Source organism: Sinocyclocheilus rhinocerous, unplaced genomic scaffold, assembly GCF_001515625.1.
Source record: "Sinocyclocheilus rhinocerous isolate Xijiao unplaced genomic scaffold, SAMN03320098_v1.1 scaffold708, whole genome shotgun sequence".
NCBI classification, from domain to species: domain Eukaryota; kingdom Metazoa; phylum Chordata; class Actinopteri; order Cypriniformes; family Cyprinidae; genus Sinocyclocheilus; species Sinocyclocheilus rhinocerous.
Genome location: NW_015635523.1, coordinates 45,236 through 67,442, shown reverse-complemented (window position 1 = coordinate 67,442; position 22,207 = coordinate 45,236). Strand labels below are relative to the sequence as shown.

Sequence of the window (22,207 nt, the reverse complement as noted above, 5' to 3'; positions counted from 1 at the left end):
TGTGTTAATAAAATCAAAACACTGCAGATGTATTATTACTATGTATTATTATTATAATGATTAGTCTTCAAACAACCACACTTTTGTAGCATTTTATTATATTGTTTCCCCTTAAGTACATCATTTTGGAAGGAGTTTTGCGCTGTGAATGTAAAAGTAAAATAAAACCAGAAAGTCCTGTTTTCTATCATAAGTTCCTTTTAAATTGAGCCTGTCTCACCTCAGTAAAGAGAAAACGCTGTAGGAGTTTCTGACAGAGCTCTGGTCCACCTGAAGCAAACTGTTCTTCTTCCTGTCAGAACTTTCCTGTGGGAAAGAAAACAGCTCATGAGTTTCACAAAGAGTCTCTTCTTACCATATGAAGAATGAAAAACCCAAGAGATATGAGTGAATTCGAGCTCTGATAGATGACAAGGTTTGAAGATGGCCTGGAATTTATTTTGGAGCCCAGTCCAAAAGTTTGAACAATACCTTCTGATCAAACTCAGCTGCATAGTAGCCATCGTTCAGTCCAAAGATGATCTCATTTGGATTTCTGGAGCGAATCTGAAGGACAACAGACAGAAAGAAATGACAGTTTTTTTGGACGTGTATTTGAACCAAAATTTACCTTGATTTCAAAAGTGTTCACTGGTCATGGAAAGCATAGGTGTGAGAGAGAGGGAGTGGGATCACAACATGACCGAAATCAAAGACTCAAACTAATTACTCACCCTCATGTAGTTTCAAACCCGTAAGACCTTTCGTTCATCTTCGGAACACAAAGATTCAACAATTCGTCTCCGCATCACCCTGGTGCCATTTTGGAGAATATCCGCTGGACGTAAAACAACGTATGCTGTTCTGTGTCAGCTGTGCCACGCTGGATCTGTTTCCTACGTTGTTGTGATTTGATCTGAACGGAAACAGCGTATCCGTGTGACGCAGCTGACACAGAACAGCATACGTTGTTTACAGGGTGATGCGGAGGAGATGAATTGTTGAATAAAGCAGGTTTTTTTTCTTTTGCGCACAAAAAGTATTCTCGTAGCTTCGTATAATTACGGTTGAACCCCTGATGTCACATGGATTATTTTACCCATCTCCTTGCTACGTTTCTGGACTTGGGAACATTTCAGTTGCGTTGCTGTCTATGCAGGGTCAGACAGCTCTCAGATTCCATCAAAAATATCTTAATTTGTGTTCCGAAGATGAACGAAGGTCTTACGGGTTTGAAACGACATGAGGGTGAGTATTTAATGACAGAATACTCATTTTTGGGTGAACTAACCCTTTAAGATGAAAAAAAAACAAAAAATTTATAAGTGCTATATTTTTTATTTATAAATACTTTATTCATTTTGACAATATTTTTACTTTTTTTAAATACATTACTGTACTTTTTCTTATTTTTTTCACCCATAGAAAACTTTAGACGACTTTGGGGGAAAACTAGACGGTCATGCTAGATTCTAACCTATGCTTGGTAGAGTATAAAAAAGGGAAAGCAAGAGATGCGAGTGTGAATGTATATATTTGACTCCTCACCTGTTGTCCTGTGTATCTGAGCCCATCTAGGTTGACCTTCCACTCAATAAGCAGTAGGTACTGTTCGTCCCTCCCACCCCATATTCTCACCACAAAACATGACACAGACGTGTCCAAGAGATCTGGAAGCATTGCGAAATCTAAGCTCCGCCATGTTGGATTCTGAAAACACACAAACAAACTAAATTATGAATACAGGGTCAAATCGTCCTGCTACTTCAGATACAGATATTCCCTTACTGGGCATCAATAAACTGATAACAACAAACATTCAGCCATGATATATGATCAAAGACAACAGCAATTTAGACTGTGAAACATATTGATTTTGTTAATAATAATGCATGAGCGTGGCCTGTCATCATAGTCAATGATGCAGCAAAATGAAGCCAAGCTTTTAAAGACTGACAGCAGAAACAGATTTGCAAAACTGTGCCGTCAGTCAGTCTGGAGGCTAAAGAGGGTCTTCCTCCAAGAGGATGTACAGCTGACAAAACTACCGTCATAGTGACACTAGGTTAGCAGAATCACGATGTCAGCTTAACATCGTGATGTCTGTCAGCCATCGGCGATGGACGATGGCATCGTCTATCGGCCCAGGCCCAACCCTAATCAACATGACCACCAGAGTGGATGGAATGAAGGGATGATTACATGATTATTTCACAAAAGATTAAAGAGGTACAGAAGGACAGGAAGCCAATAAGTAAGGGAAATGAAGAAACAAAAAAGGGGGGAGAGAGGTGCAAGTTTTTGATTGTGTCGAACAAAACAGTAGCAGTTAAACAGGTTTAAATTAGTCCTTTGAATCAATTTAAAACAGGTCAAAGATACAGTGTGTCAGTCTCCAAACAGACTGAGTGTGTGATTATTTCAAAACTACAGCAATTATGATCTGCTGTAATGACGATATACATTTCCTATTTTTGCTCTAATAACCTTGAGGACAAACAGGGAGATGCAATAAACAAAATTACAGACCACCAGCCATGATATTACACTTAATTAAATGAACATTGATTTGTAAATGTAATAATAGACAACTACATTCAATAGAGTTCTGCCTACTTCATGAACAGAAAGAAAAGCACGCCCAGAATAAAAGAACAGGCCTCCAGCTATAAACTTGTCTTTATGGGTGTGTCATTTCATCTGAAAACACACTAATAAATACAGCATTCATAGCCTATAATACTTCAAATCATCACCATCATTATTAAAATGTTCCTTAAAGTCTGGATAAAGAACTGAGTCTTTAATCGTGTTTGTATAAATCACATTACTGATAATCGTATGCTTTTATGTATTGTGCTGTCATTCTCTTCACACTTTAGCAGTTGCTATGCGTCGATGTTTTTCAGCAGAATTACAGGCTTGGACAGAGTGACCACATGGTCATTAAACCGCTTTCCAGTCTCCAATGACGGGAGAAACATCCGTTTGAGAGGCTCAGAGGCCCACTTGGTGTATTAAAATAAAGAGATTGTTTCAAAAGTGAAAGGTTGCTGGTGCGACCCCAAAAAGCCCATTTAGCAAACCTGTTTTATATCAGTAAATGGAGCTGTATCAATGCCTTTTATGTGTAGGTGAGAGGGTAGACCTGCCATATGTGTAAAGATGAAGTCCTGATGCTTTTGGTTTTGAGGAGAACATTGAAACAGTATTGCCTTTTTACATACACTGCCGGGTCAGTTCTAGGTCAGACTTTTTTTTAACATGATTAAAACTCTTATTATGGCTAAAAAAAGTATAATTATATGGTACCTACTGATGCCTTCAGCAAAAATTAAAGGTGAAGTGTGTAATTCCTGAACTACTAGTCCCAGAAATTATGACTGTTTTCAAAAAGGTTTCCCCACACGCTTCCCCATCTGCCATTGGTTTGTCAAACAGATAGTTCCGCCCCCAAACTCACACCATTGGTTGAGCCACTGCTGCTGTTGTCAGGCAGATTCTGCATGCAACCACAAAGCCACAGTCTTCACAGTTTCTTTTTGCATTTTAGCATAACAAAATTACACACCTCACCTTTAAGGGACAATATTTTAATCAACTTACAAAAAAAACATCCGCAAATATTAACAAATAAGATAAAATGACAAAAAAGACTCTAAAAGTGTCTGAAACTGTTTAAAGATCCAATTTATTTTTAGTGGTTTCACAGTAATAAATTAACTATGGAAACTGTGGTTACCATGGTAAATCTTTCAGCAGTCCTGTAAGATTTAACTCAGATTCAGGACATTTGTGATTAAATTAAAAGAAATTTAAATTTTTCTTATCTGACAGCAGAACATAAATCCAGAGGGGACAATGCTGATACGCAACGCTATATCATGTTACACTACACCACGCTGCTAAGCTATGATATGCTTTGCTCCATCTTTTGTTTCACATTTTAGAATAACAGAGATTAAATCGCATGACCAAACACCAATGAAAACAATAGCACTCACCAATGAGTCTCGAATGACTTCACTCTTATAAAAATCTGGAAAAGGAAAAGAGAAGGTTAGAAGTCATTCAAAAGCTTTTAAATTCAATGTGACTTACAGGATACACCAACATACAAAAATTTAGGGTCAGTAAGTTTTTGTTTGTTAGGAAATTAATACGTTTTTTCAGCAAGGATGCATTAATTTGATCAAAAGTAACAGCAAAAACATTTATAATGTTACAAAAGATTTCTGTTTCAAATAAATGCTGTTCATTCTATACTTTATATCCATCAAAGAGTTTCCACAAAAATATTAAGCAGCACAATTGTTTTCAACATAGATAAAAATAAGAAATGTTTCTTGAGCACCAAATCAGCATATTAGAATGATTTCTAAAGAATCGTGTGACACTGAAGACTAGAGTAATGTCTGCTGAAATTTCAGCTTCGTATCACAGAAGTAATTGCATTTTATACCAAAGTAGAAAACAGTCATTTTAATTTTTAATTAGAGTTCAAATTTGCTTTGCAAAAATTTATTATAGTATTTTTAATTTAAAATTTGCGTATGTAGTAGATGTGTTAGGGAAGTAACACGTAACATTTTAATAATATTTTGCTAAAATGAACGAAATGAACGAAATGACTCGAAAAAAGATTCGTTCATTTTGCTGAACGAGACTCAAAGGTCCGAGTCGGTAAAATGATCCGAACTTCCCATCACTACAAGATAACCAAAATCAAAGGTTGATGTCTCCACATGTGTAAAGTGTAAACACTATGGCACTATCAAAACATTGCACTGTTTATTTGAGCGGTTCAACCAGCCTGACAACAGCTCAACCAATAGTGTGAGTCTGGGGGTGTGGCCATCTCTTGAAAGGCCAATGGAAGGCAAGGTGAGTGTTTGGAAAAACTGTTTGAAAACAGTCAGTTACTTTCTGTTTTTTCTTGGTGTAACTGGTGACAAATTAAGTGAACAATCAGAGTGTAGCAGCCAGTTCAGCTGGCATCAGTCACCTCGTGATATCCGATCTTCCTGGCAGAGGTGAAGGGTGAAGTAAGTGTCAAGCAGAGGAGAGCCATTCTTGTTCACAATGTTACGGGCTGCTATGCTCCGCAAGTGACGTAAACGCCTCTGTCAGGACAAAGAAAGAAAGACAGTTCATGAGAGAGAAAAGAGCAATGGACAAAGATGATATTAGCATTTTAAGGATGCCATTTAACATAATTAATACTTTATTTCATAATCTGTACATTAACACTTTCAAGCAATCAAGCATAATCAGTAAAAATTTTCATACTTTTATGTGAAAAAACATACAGTATAATCTTTAATTCACAAGCAATGAGTTTACGATGGCTTTTGTCAATGTACTTTGAGCGGTCAATGGAAATCATCGTAACATTTCTCAGAGTTCAACTCACTGATATCAAGTCTCCCATTTACTGGATCACGCATGCGATAAAATCGGAATGTTTCACAATTCTACACTTTTTTTAAATCACAACAGTGAACAAGAACAGACCAACACACAGACACAAAACATCATTGTGAGTCTCACGTCACGTCACTACAAAGCCAAGTCCTCCACCCTGACCAAAACATGACATCACTGCCGCACATCGGGCACAAATCCACCGCTTTGAAGGAGCCAAGGGAAAAAGGAATTGGTAGGCATGGAAAGGTTTACCATAATAAGAGCTTTTGTAGGTTAAAAAGGAGGAAAAAACAACAAGAAAGAGACCCTATAAAACAGGTCTATGATGTGACCACAGAAAGGATGTTGCATAAATAAGTAGTCCACTAATTGGTCTTACAGAGGCCTTGTGTAATTTGACATGCTTCAGGTTCACCTGACCATGAATGTGAACATTTCTTTGGTGGCGTTTACATAAAACAGCTAGATGGAACATAATAGAATGAAACTTGACTCAGCATCTTAAAAAAAATAGCTGCTAATGGCACAAGACACTGAAAAAACCCAACATGATGAGTCCCAAACACTCAAATAATTACGCAACCACCATGTTTTAGTAATTAAAAACTGGTTAGACTGACTCAAGGATGCATTCTGCATAAATCACTCCTTACTGTTAAAACTGATCTTAACCTACAAAACATGGAGATGGAGAGAAACTCCAGAGTTACCATTCACAATGGCTGGATTTAAAGGGTTAGTTCAGCCAAAAATCAAAATTCTGTTATTAATTACTCACCCTCATGTCGTTCCAAACAAGTAAGACCTTCGTTCATCTTCAGAACACAAAGTAAGATATTGAGGACTAACATGGAAGAGAAGAAATTGTTGAGTAGAGTTGTTATTTTTGTTTTCTTTGAGCATAAAAAGTATTCTCGTAGCTTCATTAAATTACGGTTGAACCATGGATGTCACATGGACTATTTTAATGATGTCCTTACTACCTTTCTGGGCCTTGAATGTGGTAGTTGCATTCCTGTCTATGCAGGGTCAGAAACCTCTCGGATTTCATCAAAAATATCTTAATTTGTGTTCCGAAGATGAGCAAACGTCTTACAGGTTTGGAACAACATGAGGGTGAGTAATTAATGACAGAATTTTCATTTTTGGTTGAACTATGCCTTTAAGGCACAGGGCCACAGCCATTTCAATCAAACATTTAATCTGAGAGTTCAGCACATTAAAGTCTTCACCTGACCCGCTTTCATCACAACCAGCCACAGAGAATTTCCAGCGCCACCCATGAGGCATTAAATACTAAATCTAAGTCATGGGATGCCCCACAGGATTATTGAAGCTACAGGAACAACACCACACTTTGTTCAGTTTTCCCCCATTTCTGTCTTGTTTCAGACAACAAAACACTGAGGAACATCCAGGGTCCCAGACTTGTCCCAGACTCTGACATGCAGAAGTTCAGTGGTACAATTTAATAGGTTAACAGGCTACTTAACTAGCACAGGAACAAACAAGCTAGTGTATGATCAACTTTCCCTTATTAGGCAAATCACAGCTGTTTCAAACAGCTTAATGAAACCGAAACACCAAATCAAGCATGACTTAATGCTGAAGTTGATGAATTGCAACGCTCTTCTGCTGCACAACAAATGACCGGCGTTCAAGGGTGTGACAGAGGTCATCTGTAGTCCATAACAGTGGGCCTTTAGGACTTTGCCGCAAGAGTCACAAGTGACTGGTGTGAGTGCCAAAGCATGGTGTCATAACAACCATTTCCCGTAAAAAAAAAAATTCAGACAGGTGCGACAAGCTCTGACAAGCCACTATCATGTGACAGTGACTTCACATTTAGTTTCATATTTCAGTTTTTGAGAACAATGCTTTCCGTTTTTAACAGCAACAACAAAAAAAACAGAACAGTAGATGACTAGTATCATAAGAGAAAACGTTTCTGATAAAAATTGCAATTGAAACTTAAAATGTGATTTAAAAAAGCTCCAGATTGCCAGTGCTTGTTTGGCCAAAAGTTTTTACATTATATATCAATATGACTATAAAACAATTATTATTATTAAAAATGATTATTATTATTATTATTAGAATCATTACAAATGATTATTAGTACTACTATACTACTACTAAACTGCATTATTTAAAAAAGAAATATTGCTATTTTAATATTTCCCTGTAAAATAAAAAAAGAGCATTTAAGGTAAAACAATATATTAATTATTATTTTATTGTGCAGTACAACTATAAAATTACAATACAAATATATTAATGCATATTCATATTTATTTTAGAACTACAGTAACATCTTCTGATTTCTCTCAACATGGGGACAGGAGAGCTGTCAATCAATAAATTGGGGGAAAAAAGTAACTTGCGTTACTTATTTGAAAAAGTAACTCAGATATTCTCTTGTAAATTAAAAAGTAATGCGTTACTTTACTAGTTACTTGAAAAAAGTAATCTGATTACGTAACTCACGTTACTTGTAATGCGTTACCCCCAACACTGTTTATGACAGTCTTAATTTTTTTCATTTTCAAACGTTAAACCATCAAGTTTTTTTAGCAGAAAAAAGCAGGGAGACCTTAAAGCTTCTCTTTTGTTGACAACAGCTAGTTTATAAGTACTTTTAATTGCAGGTTTGGGAAGGCGGTTGGTGCATGTTGCATTTGATCATCGCAATAAGTCATATTGCAATTTTAATTTTATTTTGATTAATCATACAGCCCTACATAAAACCCTTGAAACATACAGATATTACAAGCATTGGTATAAACTGCAGCATTGGAATATACTACTGGCAACTCCCATGAAATTTTTTTTTTTACTTAAATTTTAAATTTTAAATTATTTATTTATTATATTATATTATATTATATTATATTATATTATACGGTTTGGTTATACCTGCAAAAAAACACTCTTTGCTTAAAGCCATGACACAACATGTTTGCAGCATTTAAGTAATGCAACATTTCCCCGCACAGAATGCCAAGTCATCAACAGAACAGACACTGCTTAACAGGAAAAACTGCGATCCCAAAACACTTCCCAGGAACCAGTGATGTGATTAAACAGACAATCCCTGCAGGACATGACTATCATTCCACATAACTGAGATCTACACTCAGATTCAGGGCATGTATGAGTGCTGTGTGTATTGCAACACTGCAATTGTTACAACACACACAATCACAGCTACTCTCTAATGGCAATCTCAAGTATTACATCAACAATACACAATATGCAATTTTTGCCTGAAATAAATGTTAATATATTTTTTTTAATTAAACACACAAAAATTATATAAACACAAATATAACAATACTGTTTTCTGGATGATAAACCATATAAATATCAACGACTAAACTCTTAACAAGAATCAAACATAATAACTAAGGTCTTTCTTTGTAGACCCCCAAAACAATGTGTGCCAATCTTAAAGTATGACATCATTTATAGTCATTTATGTCAGTGCTGTCAAAAAGCTGCACTTCAGCACAGCTCACTCTATAAGACAGCAACACTACTACCTTCCTAGCCATTTCCAAGGTCTTTGAAGCATGTATAATACATATTAGGATGCTGTCTGTCTGGTCTATTTTGTATTTGTATTGGAGTTTGGAGACCCACCGTGACAAGACAGCCAGTGACAGCCTCACTGTTTAACCGGTCTAGTATATTTAATAAACAAGCCAGCGCTTTATTATTAACAACGTCTTAATTATTACTTCTCATATTTCTATTTCAAACTCCACTGCATTCATAAATGCTGACCAGAGCTTAATTGGACATGGAGGCCCGGTGATATGTGACACATACACAAGCAGATCCGCTAGACATTCACTCACTATAACCAGGCACATATGGATCATGTGGCTGGATGCTGCAGGTGTACCTGTTGTGATGTGAGCTCCACATGCAGGACTCTGGAGGATGCTGCTCCGGGGGTGCTGCTGACAGCTCCAGCGGACACTGCGAGATCCCGACCGGCGGTGGAGTTCATCCTTCTACGGTACCACAGGCGATCGCCTCATTCAGCCATACAACTCAGCCCCATCGGCGAGAAACTCCCGCTCACGAAGGTGTCAGTTTCCGAACTTTCTTCGCAAACGTGCAGATCTGTAATACAACGTACACTGAGCCCGCTAAACGCTGCTACTGGAGTCCCTACGGCGGCATAAACAAAGTAAGTCTTGCCTAGGAAGCCATTACCGCGACCTTGATCGGCAAACCCTCGCATGATGCCTATTGGCTGAGGAAGCTGTCACTAAAATAGATGTTTGGTGACGTAGATGGATATTCTGAGTTGATTGGTGGACAGCTTGTCAATCAAAAGGAAAAGGGCGGGAGGAGGCCTTTTAGAAACTCATGCTGCGCTCTGTGTTCCTACAAATATGAGGAAGTGCGGGACCGTGTTTGAGTAACGTGATCTCAACGGGCGGAGTGCTGAATGAAAACCGTTTGTTCTCCCGTTAAACGCAATATCGGGGTGAGCATTGTACTGATACGAGCATAAAATGTATAATGTGCAATATATTGGTAAACTGGCATGGTTCTTGTACATATAAAACGACAAAAGTACAGTTCGCTAAACAAGTTTTTTTGTAAATTCTTACAAATTATTGAATCAGTAACCTATGTAACAATCAATTAATATTATTATTATTAAATAAAAAGTATGCATGAAGCACAAGAGGACGCCATTGCCCAACTTTACTAATAATAAGTCAACTGTCTTGAAAACCTTGTTGTTCCTGATTTTAAAAATATATAAATAACATACATAGCATAAAAATACATAATATATACAATGAACCACTGACCATATATCATTTAAATATTTAAAATTAAACTTCTTAGATCAAATAAATTTAAGGGATTTTGTAAAATATGGAGTGACCTAGTTATTTTTTGGCTATTTAAAATAACTCATAGGCTAACTATTTTATTTTATTGATTTTATTTTTTTTTATTTTATATATATATATACTGTATATATATAATTTTAAAATCTTTTAATTTCCTGGATTTATAACTGCTTATAATTTTATAAGGCTACATAAAGCTACATGTAGATCATTTTAAATACATTAAGTTGAAGAATTTTACATTTGTGAAAGAAATATTCTAACATAATACACAATTAGTGACCTACATACAGTAAATAAATCTATATCTTTCAGCCATGTGCCCCACCTCACTAATATAAGCCAATCAAATAATCCACCTTAGTTCCTGGGCCCCAAAAATTTATTTTTGCTCAGTATAGTTCAGTGTTTAGTTGCTTTGTTTATGTCTATACGGTGCATGCTACTGTGATAAATCCTATAATGTATCTCAAAGATATACTGGATTTTTCTGTGAATGTGAATTACAAAGTGTTATTTGGTTTATCAAAGGCATATCTGAGTTTATACGAAAATAAATCTGGGCTGGGTTTAAAGGCTGGGTTTAAAGACAGGAATAGGTGAACATTTGCTGTTATGTGTCAAGGACAGTGTTGTGGTTCAAAACAGGACAGACATAGAACTTTTCCATAAACGTTTATTCTGAAAATATATAAAAGTTTACTTTAAAGAATCAGGATTTCATAGACATCAATGACAACTGATATCAGAGATGGACACTGCAGCATTTATTGCATATTCAAAACTTAAAAGGCAATTAGTCAAAACTGTGAATCTTTGGTTAAATGTCAGCATGTAAATGCTTATTATCCACCAATGAAGTGCTGCAGGTCCCCTGAATCCATTAAATAAACAATCACAGTAAAAACTTTAATATCTCAGGTTAAAAATGTTAGCATAAATACATTTCGGCACTTGAATTGAAGTTATTTGCTATTCAAAAAAAATGTATTTGATTTGGCATGCAAACACATGTTTGAGGTCTCTCCAGCATGATTGCCTGATACTTGTAACTGGGATGAAATGTTGATGTCAAATAACATGCTGAAAACGGAACTTATCTGAAGGCTGCAATATTAGTAGCATGTAAACTATGAGCTCAACAAAGCATGTGCAACTTATATATGCAGAATTAATACTTCTGTGGTAAATTCTCAGTTGTGTTGCAAAAAAAAATGACCAGCATTCCGATAATACTATCACACATTAACACATATTCATTATAATCTTCACCTTCTGGACTTCACTTTTACCTTCGATCTATGATCATATAGGATAATTTTCTTAACAGCAAAATACCCTGTCATATTTACTTTTGTTCCAACTTATTCCAACAAATTAATCACACTTTTGCTTCACCTCCACTCTTTGGTTACACAACCACTCTGTGATTTTTAGTGAGGCAAAACTCACAATACTTGCATTGCTTGTGCAGTAAAATAATATAATGGGGGCAAACAAAATGTGCTTTTATATAGTACAGCATTTAAATTAAACCTTAAATACATTACTTGTAAATGTATTGCCATATATTGAGGAATATACGTCCACCAGCTGTGAAATCTAGATTATACTTCATGTAGCAATCGGTGTAGTATTTATTGCATAATGCCACCCAGTGGCAATAAGCAGAAGTGACACAGGCTATTCACTGTACAGTTGTACACTAGTACTGTTTACTCTATTGAATGAGTAGAAACAGCATTGATTTCTTTCACCTTCTCTGAACAGGCACTTTAGTTGGGAGGCAGATGTTCCAGAGTGTTCTTTTATACAGTTATTATTCCTCAATGCTGCCTTTCATTGAATTTGAAGGGTGTCACTTTCATTTAGACCAAAACGGGTCTTATAATTGTCAAAGAGAGACTTGAGGGACCTGATGTACATGGCATGGTACATGTCTATGACGTCCTGACTCGGCTCCTCGATTTTTGGAACTGTGATGGGTTCACCAACTGTAGAAAAAAGAAACATTAAAACAAATCATTCACAGAGCATTCAACTCGAGTTAAACCAAAATCATGTCAACAAATGACTAAATTTTAACCATTAATGTGGTTCTGATGTCAGCAAATAACGACCGTAAATTTGATAGAGCAGTTCTATCAACATGGAGACTGTCCTTGAACTGTATTTAACTATATTTAGGTTGTTTCATTATAACCCGTGTAAAACAGCTTTCTGTTTTGTGCCAGTTTAAAGCTAGTAGGATTCAAAACACATATATATATAGGATTTAAACGTTATAAATATGAAATCTGTAAATAAAACAATATAAAGTTTGAGTATACAATATTTTAAATACAATATTTATTATTTAAATATTTATTATATTTTTATACATTTTTGATAATAAATAAATTATAATAAATTATATATATATATATATATATATGTTTAATATATTTTTTGAAAACTCAATTTAGCAAAAGGCATTACTCACCAACAGTAGTGATGGGTTTGCAATATGGTACAAGACCCCAGGACTCCGGGAAGAACAGTCCACAACCATGAAACAGGCATGGGGCAAAGCCTAAAATCTTCTGAAGCCTCTTCTGAATCGTGCGCCACCAAGAATCATCGTCAAAAATCAGCTGTTTGTAAACCTCATTCTCACCAAACGAGTAGACAGGCACCAGATCAGCACTGAGAGGGGAACAGGAAGTTAAAAGTTATAAAAATGACAAAGAAAGACATATTTTAAAATACAAAGAGAATCTGCAATGGTTAATTTCACACTGTTTCAGTGTAATTTTGTCATACAATTTTGTATTTGCACTTTAGGAACTTGCTTTTTGTGCTTTTTTATCCTATAAGCTTCTATTAGATTTGAATAGTTGAGGATTTTCTCATTACTATTGCTTTGTAATGATATTTTGGCTGAGTTCTTGTTGTTTCTCCACATTTCTGATCACAAAATACTGGCTTAATAGGCTTCACTCCAAACTGCTTTGTTAACCCAACAAGGGCTTATTTCTGAAGGCTTTGTGTTTCTTCACCTGCAATAACCCTGCCATTTACTGCTTGTCAAGAGAACCTGAATCAGAGGTGACAGCACTTCAGGAAAAACTCAAGCGGTAACACTTTATTTCGATAGTCCACTTTAGACATTCTATTAACAGTAAGTAACTTTGCAACTACATGTCAACTAGCAGTTAGTATAGTATTAGTAGACTGTCTGCTTAATATCTTCTAACACTTTCTTTGTCAACTTATTCTACTAACCCTAAACCTACCCTGTCTACTCTGAGAGTTAGTAGACATGTAGTTGCAAATGAATGAGAATTAGTTGACATGTAGTTGACATGTAGTTACAAAGTTACTTATAGTTAGTAGAATGTCTAAAGTGGACTATCGAAATAAAGTGTAACCACTCAAGCTACTTCTACCAGCTAACATAAACCAGCACAATGAACTTTATTGAATTGTTTTGTGGAGTAATGCAGTAGTGCTGATTTGCAGTTCTCACCCTTGCTTGAGGGCCAGCTTCACAAAGCCTTTGCGGTTTTTCAGCGTGACAGAGTTCATTCCTGGGGTGCAGTCCAGAGACTCTGCAGCCCCTCCGATCACGATGACCACAGCGTTGCCCGTACCGTTACTAGACAGGAGGTAGTCAATGGAGTTACGGTTTACTGGGCAGATACCTGAGAAACAGAAGGGTATAGAGTCTTATACCAGGCTTTCCCAAACTGGGGTTTGTGAAGGAACTGCAGGGGGTTCTTGAGTTTATGAAAAGCTAAACAAATCAAAGAAATTTAAAATGTAATTAGCCTAAATGAATCATTGTCAAATAAAAACAATTAATAAAATAACGCACTTAATAAAAAAATATTTTATATTGCAATTAATCAACATCACAGAAACATAAACATGCAAATGTGTTGTTAACTTACTGAAATAAGAACCTAAAATCTGTGCTTGGTATATTGCGTTGTTCAATATGTAAATGAGATGTTGCGTCTGTGTTCCTTAATTTGCACGTTGTTAGTAAATCACCCACAGAAATGTCCACGCCCATTGGCGCTGTTTTGGAATCGTGCTAACTTGCCTTGTTTAGTATAACTGGCCCTTGGTCTACGACTACGACTGGCATTCCTCATTTCTTATTCCTACGAAAATTAACCATGGTTTTATTATAGCTAGTAAAAGTGTAGAACCCATGTTTTTTGCGGATTAATTACCATTTGTATAACCAGAGATTTACTACAAATACCATGGATAAACTATGGTTATCGTAGCATGGTTTAACTATATTAACCATGGTTTTTATTTGTAGTAAACCCATTATTAATTTTTGTATGGGTTGTGAACCGATTTCATAAAACAAACAAAAAAAATACTGTTTGGTTTCATTAATGGCTCTTGCATGTGCTTTTTAAAAAATACTGTTCGGTTCCATTAACAGTCCTCGCACATGCTTATATACGTCAGTGAGCATGCATGGGAATACCGAATACCAGCGATATTTATTCAGCAGCGCAGAAACACTACTACTGAATCTACAGCGCAAATCAGTCAGCGAGACCAATGTAATCCCATTGATGAGCCTATTATATTATATTATATTATATTATATTATATTATATTATATTATATTATATTATATTATATTATATTATATTATATTATATTATATTATTGGAAATTTTGAGGAAATTTTTGTTTGACATTTTTAAACAAACTACACTCTAAAAAATGCTGGGTTATTTTTTTTAACCTAAATGCTGGGTTCAGCCTGTTGGGTCATTTTTAATATTTTTACCCAGGGGCTGGGTCTTTTTTTTTTACCCAAATGTAACTAAGCTGCTGGGTCATTTTTAACACTGGGTTATTTTTTTATACCCAACCGCTGAGTTGAGCCTCTCTGATGAAACAACCCAGCTGCTGAGTTACAGTCAGAGTGCGGGCTTTTAGCGTCCTACAGGAGAGAGCGGCTCTCAGCGCCACCGCCACCAATTTGGTGCACTCTTTCCGGGAAATAAAGGTTTGTATACATTTTATTTCATTTATATAGTCTTTAATGTGGTGTAAATTATATAATTTTACACAAAGCAACATAAGGACGAGATCATGTCAGTCAGCTGCGTCAGCAGCGGTCGTTTAGCGTTGGAAACACCTTTGCCTTGCATAACATAAATGGATTTTATTCGTTATAATACTGAGTTTAATTTAATTTGATGTTAAAATATGTTCTCTAATCTCAGTACTGTTTGTTTATGAGCAGGTTATGGAGTCAGTCACGCCATCTTTCAGCTACGAGTGAAACGCGAGGCGGCGGTCTGAAGTTCGCAGTTCCCCCGGCAAACAGCAGTCCATCACCGGCTCAGATTCCGGCGACACACCGGCACGAGAATTAGCACTATTTTGGTAAAAAGTGATTACAGAGAACGGTTGAAAACACTTAAATTAAAATGCTACTTTTAAATGCGCCTTTTTATTTCTAAAATGCTTGTTAAACGAGTTTAAATGTATGCAATATTTTAAACTATGCTGTATTCACCCAAATAAATTCAATTTGTCTTGTATTTTGTCCATGAGTGTTCTTGGTTAATAATAAATGTTCATCTTTTGATTATTGCTGTTGCCTATAGTACTTCTGTGTATGATTTTTAATTTCCAGCCCATTTTAAGCCAGCAATATAATAATTTTAAAACAATAGATGACTTAAATAAAACAACCCAGCATAGTGGGTAAAAACGTTTAACCCAAACAGCTGGGTCAAAATAACCCAGCATGTGTTCTGTCCAATACTGTATTTACCCAGTGCTGGGTTACCAAATAACCCAAGCTGGGTTGTTTTTAACCCAGCATTTTTTTAGAGTGTATTGACATTTGTTTCTTATAAGAGAGTGGAAGAAAATTCTATCAATCTGCGGGTACATAGGGCAGGTTTCAACAGAAGTTCTTCAAAAATATTGACATCAGCACATGTAGGGCCGTGTCTCTCAACGCAATAGGACAAAGCTCAGAGGTCCTTGATAGACTATAGGATTCTTATCTACAGCACAGAGAGGACAAGTATGGCCCTCTTTTTAATCAGCCCAAAATTAACTTCATGCATTGAGTCAGTTTGATCTTCACTCATTGTCACATGATGCAACTGCAGGCAATGAATACATTAAAGTTTTAATGCAGAAAATGAAACGGCTATATGTACCTCCAGACATCAGGTAATCCCTTAACAATGGCAAGCGGAAGTTTCCAGCTAATGTGGCCAGAGACGGCTTGATTCCAGGGAATATCTTGGAGAATCCTGTGGCCTCAGTCCCAAAGTTACAAAAAGCACCAAAACAGAAGATGCCGTGAGGGTGATAGCCAAAAATGTAGTTTCGGCTGGGAAGCAGGTTATGTGTCTTGATGAGCTGCAAATAATCAACGAGAAAAATGTGATTAATTCAACTGTGAAGGCAAAATTGAATATATATTTTGCATTAAACAGACCTATTTTCCTAGATTTAGGACAAAGGTCAGTAATGACATACTTTATCTAAAGGCAATAAATGCTCTTTACTCTGACACAGTTACAATTACTGTACTGTGTGTACATTATATTGTTCACGAACACATTTTCTTATCAAGAATTGTCATTAAGCACTTATCTGCTGTCCTAATATATATTCTTTTCTGCATATAATTAAGGAAAGACATGGGCTTGCAGCAGATATTAGAATGGAACAACAGTTAACATCTTAAAAGGAAGCCAATGCACTCAGAGTATGTACAGAGTGTACAAGCTGCATAGCCTGTGTACATAAGAACAGCTAATCAAACAGGCAGTGTTGCATAATGACATTAATGAATGAAAAAAAACAAAGGTTTTAAGACAGATGCCGCGTCAGACGGGATGGTATAACCGTCTGGAAGAGACTTCGAAAAAAGTCTAGCCTATGGAATGTTTGCTGGTGCCCTTGTTTTTGAGAGTAACTCTCAAAACAACACCTCTTTGCCATACATAACTTAATGTTATTTTTATTATAATATGGTGTGTTGTGAGTGGTTACCATAACATTGCTATGCAGTTGCTAAGATTTTCCAAAGGTACGGTCACATTAGTGAAATTTTATGGGTAAAACAGATTCATTGACAATGGTCTAGTGATGTGTGAAGTCACTTTCAAAGCAAGCAGTTTTCTGTTGGTCAATGTAGCAAATGCGCATTTCAAACTTGAACCCGTTGCGAAATCTCGGGCGGAAATCTTTCACCATCATGAGAAATTACCAATTGTGTGGATTCCTATTGAAAATTTGCCAAACAATGGTAAATGTGACCACCACACCTGTAAGTGTTTTTTACTGCATTGCTATGTGATTGCTAGGGAATATTGGGTTGCCAGGTGTTTGCTTACTGGTCCAAGTCAAAAGCACCCAAGTTTTTTATCTATAATATTTTTTTTAATTAAATATCCAGTTATAATTGTATCTAGCTCTTAATGAACCCTTTTTATACACAAATTTGTTTGCAACAGGTCTGATTTTATCATTCATACACCTACCTAATTCTTCAGCAAGACAATTTTTTGGTCACCACTGGCCTTATTTCTCTTCAGGCTTATCATAACGCAGCTGGCATGCACTGTAGCACTAGGTAAAGTGATGATCTCATCATGTGACTAAATACACTACGTGTACTACAAGGTAAATGTCCATGCCAACTGGCACACACAGGGCATTCCTTTGAGTCCTGACTGACTCTCACATATATATTTTTTTATATTAAGTGTTGACTGTGGTTTTGATTTAATATGAATACTTTAAATTAACATTTGCATTAAATTACTGTTTCTTAGGCCAGGATTAATATTATAGAGAAAGTGTGTCCGAGAGGTAAAAGTTTACCTTTATTCTCTTTCATCATGCTGATCTGTGTATGATAATACTGTGTCTGACTCATAATTTAGTTCTAGTAAATGTTCTGTAACACCTAGTTGTTGTAAAGAGGCCTGTACTCTACCACGCATACAAGTAAGACACAAACAGAAAAACAAGTGCTCAGTGATTAAGCTTCCACTAATCAGAACGAGCAAAGTCTAGCAGTGCACTTACAACTCACATCAAGATCCACCCAACCCAAGAGGAATGTCAAGCAGAGAAAAGAACAGGATGAAACTAATGGCTGATTAAATGTATTTTTTATCTTTTCCCCTTTGCACTTAACAGAGTTATCAATGCATATTTACACATTTTCCGCTGGCTGGAATATATAAACTACCATTCAAATGTTTGGGTCAGTAAAATTTTTCTTAAACAAGTGAATGCTTTTATTCAGAAAGGATGCATTAAATTGTTCAAATGTGACAGTAAAGACTTTCACATTATTACAAATTGTATTGTATTCTTTTGAGCGTTCTATTTCAGAATCCTAAAAAAGAATTCACAGTTTCCACAAAAACCATCAAGCAGAGCAATTTAAACTTAATAATAATGTTTCTTGAACACGAAATCAGCATATTAGAATGATTTCTGAAGGATTATGTGACACTGATGACTGGAGTAATGATGCTGAAAATTCAGCTGTGCCATCACAGGAATAAATTACATTTTAAAATACTCAGATAGGAAACAGTTACTTTAAGTTGTAATAATATTTTACAATATCACTGTTTATATAAATGTAATCTGGTTGAGCAACATTAAGAAAAACTTACTGACCCCAAATTTTTGAACGGCAATGTATACGCAAAGTGAAATGTCAAGACATTGTATGAAAAAGAATATGTGAATATAATGTGTGAGTAAATAATGAATCATTTTTGTGTCAACTGTCCCTTTAAATCTATATATAAATGCTGGAGTATTTGTACATTGACATTTGCAAAGTCCTTATATTTCCTAATTCCACTTTGAGGATCTTTATTTATGTAAATAGTAGCTGTTCAGTTTTTATTTCCTTAAACTGTAATGTTGTATAAGATGTAAAATCACTCACTCTTATGGGAAAATAGTCTCTAAAGTATTTCCACACAGTCCAGTTTCTCACCCAGGTCGATCTGCGGCCTCCTAAGGTATTGAAACATTAAGAAAGAATACAAATGCAAACACAGTCACAACAAGCATCCCTCATTTCTAAACAGATTGAATCATGAATGGTGTGCTTTAATCGGGGAGAGAAGAATAAAAAGGTTACCTTGTTTAGGGGTATTCCAGTCATAGATCAGCCAGGCGGTGTAAATGGCGGCAATTACCCAGCAGTCTGTGCAAAACATGTACATCAGCAGCAAAGAGCAGCCAATGCCTAGAAGAGCAAAAAGAGTAATTAGAGTTGACGTAAATGTGTAAAGCAAGCTGAAGATGTAGAGAGCTGAGATTTTAAAGGAACAGTTCACCCAAAAATGCAAATTTACTGAAAATTTACTAAACTTCAGGTCATCCAACATGTAGATGAGTTTGTTTTTTCATCAGTACAGATTTGTAGAAATTAAGCATTGCATTACTTGCTCACCAATGGATGCAGTGAATGGGTGCCGTCGGAATGAGAGACCAAAAAGCTAATAAAAACATCGTAATAATTCACAAGTAATCCACATGACTCCAGTCCATCAATTAACACCTTGTGAAGCAAAAATATGTGTGTCTGTAAGAACCAAATCCATTATTAAGCCATTTTAACTTTAAACAGTCACTTCTGGCCAAAAAATTTGTTACCACTGTTATCCTCTCACATCAAAATCCAACGACATATTGGTTTAGAATTGTTTTGGACTGTTTTCACTTGTAAACAGTGCTTAATCTGTGCATATTTCTCTCCTGATTCAGACAAGACCAATTTTTCACTGAAGCAATATTATGGATAGAGGGCACATATTTTAGCTGGAAGCAACATTTTGGAGTTTTTTCTCCAACACAGCTTTTCACTTCACAAGATGTTAATTGATGGACTGCATTACTTGTGGATTATTGTGATGTTTTATCAGCTGTTTGGACTCTCATTCTGACGGTACCCATTCACAGCAGAGGATCCACTGGTGAGCAAATTATGTAATGTTAAATTTCTGCAAAGCATGAATAAACAAACTAATCTACATCTTGGATGACCTAAGGGTAAGTAAGCTAATTTTTCATTCTTTTTGTGTGTGTGTGGGGGGGGGACTACTCCTTTAACATTCATAAACACCAAAATTAATTCATGTGAGTTCAGTAAGGCAACACAATGTCCTAGATTGTAAATTCTCTAAGCTGCCGACTTAAGTCTCGTAATGAACTTAACTCTTTCACTCACCCATGGCAAGAAATGTAATGACAAACTGCAGGACAGAGATCACCTGCAGATGTTTCACGATCTTGGATCGTGTCAGCCAGGGGACGGAGGGCAGGTCGTGTAAGGCCGAGAGGATGCTGGAGCCTGAGCCTATACAGGATTTAAAGGAGAATGGGAATTAACCAGTTTAATGATGTGGGAATGCTTGTTCTCTACATTAAGGTCTGTCTCAGAAACAAAATCTCAGAAAAAAAAACTCTCAGATGCATGAAATAACAAACTAGTGACCCTTTGCTATTAGAATGAGAGCACACAACCAACACTGTGATACTTCTAATTCATTATTCACAAAACTCGAGCAAATTTTACACAGTGCAAAAAAGATAAGATGCAGTGAAGCACACGTTTAACCAGTTTAATGATGTGGGAATGCTTGTTCTCTACATTAAGGTCTGTCTCAGAAACAAAATCTCAGAAAAAAAACTCTCAGATGCATGAAATAACAAACTAGTGACCCTTTGCTATTAGAATGAGAGCACACAACCAACACCGTGATACTTCTAATTCATTATTCACAAAACTCGAGCAAATGTTACACAGTGCAAAAAAGATAAGATGCAGTGAAGCACAAGTACACACTTCTCTTACAATCATTGAGATCAGATCACAAGACAACATAATCCCATTTTAACTGAGTCCATCCTGACTGAAAATAACAACAAACATCAGACACACTGCAAAGTAAGACACTGTAACACTTCTCTCAGTCCCTGTCGATGATTGGAACACTTAATGATGGAGACTTAATCTCACTTAAGTGTCTAAACTAACTTAACTATAATTTTTTTTATGTTTTTGCATACATATTTATACATACATAAAGCATGTATACATTTAATTAAATGATAGCACTCAATATATTTAGAATGCAATTATTTTACTAAATATTTTTACATACCCTTTTTCACACCGGAATATGCAGCGAGTATGGTCTTCATGGTTGAGGCACGAATAATAATAAATGAAACTGAATAAATCTCGCTGGTGGAGGTTGAGCTGCTCTACAGCATCCCTCTCTGTACAGGCGTCAGCCGCGAGCTCACAGGCGCGCGCCTGTCATTTAAGCGCCTCGGGGGGGAGGAGCATAGAAAGCGCTGTCAATAAACTATAACCGCCTTCGCTGTCATCAATATTTTAAGACGAAAAGTTGTCAAGTTTTGAATTCCAAAAAAAATGTTTCTGTCTGATGAATTTTCGTCTACAATAGCTGGCTAGAGCTGTCAAACTTTCAAGGCTCCTTGCTGAGATGGTTGGCTCTGAATGGTTATTATCGCTTCATGTGATCTGGAGGTTTTAAAGATCTGTGAACGTAAACTAGACGGGGGATGGGCGCCCAGCCAATCAGATGGAGGAGACTTTAGCCCCGCCCTCAGGCTTTATTGACCAACACTGATTGTCCACTCTTTGTAAAAACCATTAATTACTCCTTTTTTCTCATATATTTCAACTTGAAAGTATTTAATTTACACCAAGACTGAAATATTCTATTAATAAAAATAACACTTTGTAGGTCATTATACACAACCTCAATAGGCCTCAGAACTCAGAAACTAAAGACGGAAAAAAGTGAATGACTGCAGCCTGTGAGACTGAATGTCCATTAGGGATATTAACTGTTTCATAATTC

At 36.1% G+C, this 22,207-nt stretch overlaps 2 protein-coding genes across 2 annotated transcripts in view; both read right to left on the bottom strand.

Moving 5' to 3' along the window:
- The window catches only part of LOC107746983 (UV radiation resistance associated gene), a 139,392-nt gene extending 129,748 nt beyond the window's left edge, over nucleotides 1-9,644 (bottom strand). The window contains exons 1-6 of the mRNA XM_016561350.1: nucleotides 9,314-9,644; nucleotides 4,985-5,102; nucleotides 3,984-4,018; nucleotides 1,528-1,689; nucleotides 472-546; nucleotides 221-306 (exon numbers count right to left, since the gene is read on the bottom strand). Coding sequence (XP_016416836.1) covers nucleotides 221-306; nucleotides 472-546; nucleotides 1,528-1,689; nucleotides 3,984-4,018; nucleotides 4,985-5,102; nucleotides 9,314-9,421 — 584 coding nt within the window. The 5' untranslated portion in view covers nucleotides 9,422-9,644. The remainder of the gene's footprint in view (nucleotides 1-220; nucleotides 307-471; nucleotides 547-1,527; nucleotides 1,690-3,983; nucleotides 4,019-4,984; nucleotides 5,103-9,313) is intronic.
- Nucleotides 9,645-11,270: 1,626 nt separating this feature from the next.
- dgat2 (diacylglycerol O-acyltransferase 2) lies at nucleotides 11,271-21,839 on the bottom strand. The gene is made up of 8 exons (XM_016561351.1): nucleotides 21,479-21,839; nucleotides 20,542-20,670; nucleotides 19,450-19,557; nucleotides 19,252-19,322; nucleotides 16,484-16,688; nucleotides 13,795-13,969; nucleotides 12,769-12,971; nucleotides 11,271-12,280 (listed from the first exon to the last, which is right to left on the bottom strand). Exons 1-8 carry the CDS (start codon nucleotides 21,516-21,518, stop codon nucleotides 12,126-12,128), a joined length of 1,086 nt encoding a protein of 361 aa, XP_016416837.1. The 5' UTR covers nucleotides 21,519-21,839; the 3' UTR covers nucleotides 11,271-12,125.
- Nucleotides 21,840-22,207: the final 368 nt, after the last annotated feature.

Bases quoted from the DNA above. Each gene is read 5' to 3' on its own strand.
- dgat2 (XM_016561351.1), bottom strand. From the start codon at position 21,518: ATGAAGACCATACTCGCTGCATATTCCGGTGTGAAAAAGG. The intron at 19,323-19,449 runs GTAACCTTTTTA...TCAATACCTTAG, and splicing joins CTGGAATACCCCTAAACAAG to GAGGCCGCAGATCGACCTGG. The intron at 12,281-12,768 runs GTGAGTAATGCC...TTTTTTCTACAG, and splicing joins CAAACCCATCACTACTGTTG to TTGGTGAACCCATCACAGTT.